The 7,660-nt window shown below is 46.0% G+C and overlaps 1 protein-coding gene across 2 annotated transcripts in view; it reads left to right on the top strand.

Moving 5' to 3' along the window:
- Window positions 1-767: 767 nt before the first annotated feature.
- Window positions 768-7,660, top strand: part of LOC111955913 (elongator complex protein 2) — a 62,812-nt gene continuing 55,919 nt past the window's right edge. For both annotated transcript variants that reach the window (XM_023976292.1, XM_023976293.1), the window contains exons 1-7: window positions 768-912; window positions 1,097-1,175; window positions 1,302-1,372; window positions 1,532-1,673; window positions 3,470-3,547; window positions 3,798-3,862; window positions 4,001-4,067. In XM_023976292.1, the coding sequence (XP_023832060.1) occupies window positions 781-912; window positions 1,097-1,175; window positions 1,302-1,372; window positions 1,532-1,673; window positions 3,470-3,547; window positions 3,798-3,862; window positions 4,001-4,067 (634 nt within the window). In that variant the 5' untranslated portion in view covers window positions 768-780. The remainder of the gene's footprint in view (window positions 913-1,096; window positions 1,176-1,301; window positions 1,373-1,531; window positions 1,674-3,469; window positions 3,548-3,797; window positions 3,863-4,000; window positions 4,068-7,660) is intronic.

Raw genomic sequence — 7,660 nt, 5'->3', positions numbered from 1 at the left:
GATAAAGTAATCCTTCTAACCCCCCCCCCCCCCTTAKAAGAGTTAGATGCACTATTGTAAAGTGGTTGTTCCACTGGATATCATAAGGTGAATGCACCAATTTGTAAGTCGCTCTGGATAAGAGCGTCTGCTAAATGACTTAAATGTAAATGTAAATGTAATTGCAACATGAGTTGGAATGCATCTAGTGAGCTTAGCTTTGCTTTAATTCCATGGTTTTAAAATTTAAATGGGGGACATTTCAATCCACTCAGTACACAAAGCACAAATACTTTTAAAAACCTAAATGCTCACTTGTGACACATTAAATACACAAACCAGCTAGGGTAGGCTACACAACGTCATTATCTCTGGTAGTAGTGTGTATGCCCATCCCTTTTCAAATCCAATACTTTTAATGAATTCACTATAATACATTTATATACTTTCTCCAGCCCAATTTAAAAAAAAATATTTGCCATTAGTTTGTTTTCATATCAATTACTTTATTCAATGAGTGTATTGCACCACCTACTGGATTCTACCGAATAATGAGCAGAAGAGTTCAGTAGCTAGAATGTCCCCTCTCAATTAGACACAATTTATTTGCATGATAAACCGTGGGTTATGTTTGCCAGTAATACTTTAGCGGCTGTCCCCTCAGTGAAACAAAAATATACAGGTAGTCCAGAGTGTGTTCCAGATCATTTTATCCATTGTCGTATGGGAGCGGAACGTTCGTAGAATCTTGTGCGGTGCGTATAACCATATTTACGGTAACTCTACCGGCTAGCATACAAGATGGCGGCTCCCATAATGGAAACATGTCATGTCGCATGTTGTGCAAATCGAACCCCAAATGTTCTTTCATGGGGTCGTGGGGGGCTCATTGCATATGGAACATGCAATTCTGTCGCTCTCTATGACCCACAGGTTATATCTCTTTCACAATTTTAATTATTCGTTTCATTGCAGTGGCAGCATAGGCTAGCTATAGCTAGCTACATCATCAGACTCGTCATTTTGATAGTTGACGTTAATCAGCTTTATTTTGTATTGTGCTAGGTGTCCTTATGTTGTTATTTTTGCTGTGACAGTCAGCTTTACCATTATACAGGAGAAAGGTGTTGTTGCTGTCCTCAATGGACACACCGGGAGGGTGAACACAGTCCAGTGGGTCCACAGAGAGGACTGTGGTGAGTAGCTACCTGCATGCTTCATCCATTGCTTTGGCATGCTGATAATGTGCTTTATATGCCTCATCCTTTGCTTTGATAGACTGTTTCTGACAATTGGTTGTTCTTCCCTGATGGCTGTTAAAGGTAGAGAAACTCACCTGGTGTCAGGAGGGTCTGACAGTCTACTGATTGTGTGGGAGGCCCAAGATGGAAAGGTGTGTTTTAAAGCCATTAGAAGTAGGAATAGGCCTCATACCATATGTTAATGATCTGTATTGACACTTCTGTGTACATTTGACACATTATCTAAACACAGCAATAGTTTCACTTATATTGATCCTTTCTAAGGCATATGTGTGTGCACCCTGCCCCAGTTTAAACAGTATGTTGAGTGTGTTGGACATACTGGACCAGTGTGTGCTGTGGATGCCATCCACCTGGACAACAATAAGCTACTCATCGCCTCCACAGCCTCCGATTCCACTGTAAAACTATGGCTCTACACTGGGAGTAAAGGTAAGGGAAACTTTTTTTGTCCCAGTGATAGACAAGTGTCCTGTCCAGCGGGTGTACTTGTACATCAAGTTGCCTCACGCTACAGGAACAGGAGATGGAAACTAACTCGGGCAAGGCTACTTTTCTTTGTTTTTTTGTGACATTGAACAGGTAAAGGAACTCTTTAGGACAGTCAGATTGGGTAAGGCAATCAGATCAGTGATATTGGCCTTTTCATGGGTCTACGTCCCAAATGGCACCCTATTACCTATGTAGTGCACTACTTTTGACCAGGGCTCATAGGCCGCCTCAGTAGTACTCAAGTACCCTGTTTCAACATGATTAGGTTACAAAATCCCACAATGTTTGCCAAAAGTCGCCTTATTTTATTTGAGACAGCAACGTGAGGTGGTCTCCCCAATCACCAATATAGATGCATTTTCCCCAATTATGGATAAGGTTAGGATTGGATGAGGAAAGGTGATCCTAGATCTGTACCTAGGGYAAGCTTCACCACGAAGCAAGAGAGACATCTGTGAGTTAATCTGTGCTGAATTTCCCAGCTAGCCTGACATCTGCTGCTATGCCGTGGTAGCACAGACAGAACAGTCTGGTCATTTGAATCACAGCGTTTAATGAGTCATCACTTATCAGAATTGTCGGATATTGTAATGATCTATTGTTACCGGAGTGGTTTCCACTCTATCATGACACCAGGATTGTATCAGGACATGGTTTTGTATCAAGGATATTATGCTGGGTCGTATTCATTAGTGCACAAGACATGGTGTCTAGTGAATACGACCCGGCTTCACTCTTTTGGATACGTCCCAAATGGCACCCTGTTCCCTATATAGTGCACTACATTTGACCAGAGCCCTATGGTGCCATTTGGGATGCTGGGATGTCATTATTTTCACTGGACTGTTCTCGTCTCATCCTTATCAGTTCTGTGAGAGAGGAGAGGAGGAAGGAGGATGAAGAGAATAGTGGGAGGGGGTTACTGTAAATTAGCTGCTCTCATCTTCCAACTTTTCGGTGATATTTCATAAAAAATCAGGCCCTATTCATTTTGATGTGAGTTTCTTGTCAGGTCAAAGTTAAAGTCATTTCCATGTAGCCCAGTATCAGTGCTGTTTTAATTTGAGATCCGTCCCTGGTGGCGACATGTTGTTTCCTTTGTAGCGTTGGTTGTTTTTTCCCTCTCTGGGTGTGGGGGGAAGTAACGCTGGTGTTACATGACAGTCATGGAGATGGCCGTGTAGCCAAATGGTACCCTTTTCCCTTCAGAGTGCACTACTTGGACCAGATTGTTTTGGGTCCCGGTCAAAAGTAGTGCACTATATAGGGTGATATTTGGGATGCTGGCTGTTTTAGTTTAGTTTGTTAATTCGACCATTTAAAAAAAAAATAAAAAGCACCATAAAACTTAAAAGCCATACATGCACATGAATAAAATCATTGAGGATAACACACAATAAAGTCTGGGACTTATTTCCATTGTGGTCTGTCCTCAAGGCATGTTGTCTGATGTAGCCCAGACGTAGCTCTGCTACAAGTATGTGTTGCTAGTGCTAGCTAGTACCTGGAAGACCCCTGGGAAAGGAGAGAAGTTCAATATGTCACCCTTTGACAAATGTCTCTGCAGTTAGGGTTAATGGAACTAATCCTGGCTATTAGCCATCTCACCTCTCGAGGATAAGTTAATGAAATCATCTCGGAGCAGTTGATTTATGGAACCCAATGATTTTTCATAATTTTCATGCACTATCAATAAGGCAAATGTTTCTGTATTTATTTTTCCTCTTTCTATGAAGCGGAGTGCACCCATACCATATCCTTTGGGAGCGGGTTTATGATGGATGTCTCGCTAGCGTGGTTGCCAGGCAGCAGAGGTAAGCTGTTTCCACAGCAGCGGTAGCTGACGGTTGCCAGTGAACCCCCTCCACACCTCAGATCATCTTGAAGTGTTCCGCATGTCATCTCGACTGCCTTTCACATGCCTGTTCCTTTTGATGCTTTGTCCGCCCTCCCTTCCTCCCCTCCACTCAATCTGTCTTAAAAACATGAGGCAGATGCAAATGTGTTATTATGCGGCCTGACTTCAGCAAGCGTGGCAGAACTAACACAATACACTCATTGCAGTTCCCATACTTGCCTGCGGGGGCGACGATTGCAGAATCCATTTGTATGCACAGTGCAATGGACAGGTAAGCTCAAGTAGCTGACTATATGGGCCAACAAATAAAGGTCATGTTAACATGAATACATTTAGTATGTTGGGTTAACGATGTGTAAACATATTTATTGACTTTGATGCCGACCTTCTTTCCCTGTGTCTCTGACAGTTCAGGAAAGTTCTCTCCTTGCAAGGGCATGAGGATTGGATCCGAGGTGTGGAGTGGGCCTGTGTAGGTGAGGACCACACCACTGTTTTAACAATCTTTTTCTTCATTGCCTTGTTTTATCTGGTGTGTCTTACATAAATCTGACAAATAATCAGGTAGTTTGACAAAATGGATTTGTGGTATAATCTGTATGTCCTGCTGGCTAGTTAGGTACAGGTGGTTGTGTAAACCTGCTGGCTAGTTAGGTACAGGTGGATACAGGGTTTGTGGTAAACTCTGCGTGGCTAGTTAGGTAACAGGTGGGTGTGTAACCCTGCTGGCTAGTTAGGTACAGGGGTTGTGTAACCCTGCTGCTAGTTAGGTACAGGTGGTTGTGTAACCCTGCTGGCTAGTTAGGTAAGGTGGTTGTGTAACCCTGCTGCTAGTTAGGTACAGGGGGTTGTGTAACCCTGCTGGCTAGTTAGGTACAGTGGTTGTGTAAACCTGCTGGCTAGTTAGCGTAAGGTGGTTGTGTAACCCTGCTGGCTAGTTAGGTACAGGGGTGTGTAACCCTGCTGGCTAGTTAGGTACAGGTGGTTGTGTAACCCTGCTGGCTAGTTAGGTACAGGGGGTTGTGTAACCCTGCCTGGCTAGTTAGGTACAGGTGGTTGTGTAACCCTGCTGGCTAGTTAGGTACAGGTTGGTTGTGTAACCTGCTGGCTAGTTAGGTACAGGTGGTTGTGTAAACCTGCTGGCTAGTTAGGTACAGGTGGTTGTGAAACCCTGCTGGCTAGTTAGGTACAGGGGGTTGTGTAAACCTGCTGGCTAGTTAGGTACAGGGGTTGTGTAAACCTGCTGGCTAGTTAGGTACAGGTGGTTGTGTAAACCTCGCTGGCTAGTTAGGTACAGGTGGTTGTGAAACCCTGCTGGCTAGTTAGGTACAGTGTGTGTGTAACCCTGCTGGCTAGTTAGGTACAGGTGGTTGTGTAAACCTGCTGGCTAGTTAGGTACAGGTGGTTTGTGTAAACCTGCTGGCTAGTGGTACAGTGGTTGTGTAAAACCTGCTGGCTAGTTAGGTACAGTGGTTGTGTAAACCTGCTGGCTAGTTAGGTACAGGTGGTTTGTGTAAACCTGCTGGCTAGTTAGGTACAGGTGGTTGTGTAAACCTGCTGGCTAGTTAGGTACAGGTGTTGTGTAAACTGCTGGCTAGTTAGGTACAGGTGGTGTGTAAACCTGCTGGCTAGTTAGGTACAGGTGGTTGTGTAACCTGCTGGCTAGTTAGGTACAGGTGGTTGTGTAACCTGCGGCTAGTTAGGTACAGGTTGGTGTTAACCTGCTGGCTAGTTAGGTACAGGTGGTTGTGTAAACCTGCTGGCTAGTTAGGTACAGGTGGTTGTGTAACCTGCTGGCTAGTTAGGTACAGGTGGTTGTGTAACCTGCTGGCTAGTTAGGTACAGGTGGTTGTGTAACCCTGCTGCTAGTTAGGTACAGGTGGTTGTGTAACCTGCTGGCTAGTTAGGTACAGGGGTTGTGTAACCTGCTGGCTAGTTAGGTACAGGTGGTTGTGTAACCCTGCTGGCTAGTTAGGTACAGGTGGTTGTGTAACCCTGCTGGCTAGTTAGGTACAGGTGGTTGTGTAAACCTGCTGGCTAGTTAGGTACAGGTGGTTGTGTAAACCTGCTGGCTAGTTTAGGTAAGGGTTGTGTAACCCTGCTGGCTAGTTAGGTACAGGTAGTTGTGTAACCCTGCTGGCTAGTTAGTACAGGTGGTTGTGTAACCCTGCTGGCTAGTTAGGTACAGGTGGTTGTGTTAAACCTGCTGGCTAGTTAGGTACAGGTGGTTGTGTAAACCTGCTGGCTAGTTAGGTACAGGGGTTGTGTTAACCTGCTGGCTAGTTAGGTACAGGTAGTTGTGTAACCCTGCTGGCTAGTTAGATACAGGTGGTTGTGTAACCTGCTGGCTAGTTAGGTACAGGTGGTTGCGTAACCCTGCTGGCTAGTAGGTACGGGTGTTAACCCTGCTGGCTAGTTAGGTACAGGTGGTTGTGTACCTGCTGGCTTAGGTACAGGTGGTTGTGTAAACCTGCTGGCTAGTTAGGTACAGGTGGTTGTGTAACCTGCTGGCTATTAGGTCAGGTGGTTGTGTAAACTGCTGGCTAGTTAAGGTACAGTGGTTGTGTAAACCTGGCTATTTGGTAAGGTGGTTGTGTAAACTGCTGGCTAGTTAGGTACAGGTGGTTGTGTAAACCTGCTGGCTGTAGGTACTAGGGGGTTGTGTAAACCTGCTGGCTAGTTAGTACAGGTGGTTGTTAACCTGCTGGCTAGTTAGGTACAGGTGTGTTGTGTAACCTGCTGGCTAGTTAGGTACAGGTGGTTGTGTAACCCTGCTGGCTAGTTAGGTACAGGTGGTTGTGTAACCCTGCTGGCTAGTTAGGTACAGGTGGTTGTGTAACCCTGCTGGCTAGTTAGTACAGGTGGTTGTGTAAACCTGCTGGCTAGTTAGGTACAGGGGGTTGTGTAAACCTGCTGGCTAGTTAGGTACAGGGGTTGTGTAAACCCTGGCTAGTTAGGTACAGGGTTGTGTAACCTGCTGGCTAGTTAGTACAGGGGGTTGTGTAACCCTGCTGGCTAGTTAGGTACAGGGGTTTGTGAACCCTGCTGGCTAGTTAGGTACAGGGGTTGTGTAACCTGCTGGCTAGTTAGGTACAGGGGTTGTGTAACCCTGCTGGCTAGTTAGGTACAGGGGTTGTGTAAACCTGCTGGCTAGTTAGGTACAGGAGGTTGTGTAACCCTGCTGGCTAGTTAGGTACAGGTGGTTGTGTAAACCTGCTGGCTAGTTAGGTACAGGTGGTTGTGTAACCCTGCTGGCTAGTTAGGTACAGGGGGTTGGTGTAAACCTGCTGGCTAGTTAGGTACAGGTGGTTGTGTAAACCTGCTGGCTAGTTAGGTACAGGGGGTGTGTAACCCTGCTGGCTAGTTGGTACAGGGGGTGTTGTAAACCTGCTGGCTAGTTAGGTACAGGGGTTGTGTAAACTGCTGGCTAGTTAGGTACAGGGGGTTGTGTAAACTGCTGGCTAGTTAGGTACAGGGGTTGTGTAAACCTGCTGGCTAGTTAGGTACAGGTGGTTGTGTAAACTCTGCTGGCTAGTTAGGTACAGGTGGTTGTGTAAACCTGCTGGCTAGTTAGGTACAGGTGGTTGTGTAAACCTCCTGGCTAGTTAGGTACAGGTGGTTGTGTAACTCCGCTGGCTAGTTAGGTACAGGAGGTTTGTGTACCCTGCTGGCTAGTTAGGTACAGGTGGTTTGTGTAAACCCTGCTGGCTAGTTAGGTACAGGTGGTTGTGTAACCCTGCTGGCTAGTTAGGTACAGGTGGTTGTGTAACCCTGCTGGCTAGTTAGGTACAGGTGGTTGTGTAAACCTGCTGGCTAGTTAGGTACAGGTGGTTGTGTAACCCTGCTGGCTAGTTAGGTACAGGGGGTTGTGTAACCCGCTGGCTAGTTAGGTACAGGTGGTTGTGTACCCTGCTGGCTAGTTAGGTACCAGGTGGTTGTGTAACCCTGCTGGCTAGTTAGGTACAGGTGGTTGTGTAAACCTGCGGCTAGTTAGGTACAGTGGTTGTGTAACCCTGCTGGCTAGTTAGGTACAGGTGGTTGTGTCACCTGCTGGCTAGTTAGGTACAGG

The sequence above is a fragment of the Salvelinus sp. IW2-2015 genome, linkage group LG31 (assembly GCF_002910315.2).
Source record: "Salvelinus sp. IW2-2015 linkage group LG31, ASM291031v2, whole genome shotgun sequence".
NCBI classification, from domain to species: Eukaryota; Metazoa; Chordata; class Actinopteri; order Salmoniformes; family Salmonidae; genus Salvelinus; species Salvelinus sp. IW2-2015.
This window is presented reverse-complemented; position numbering and strand designations above follow the sequence as displayed.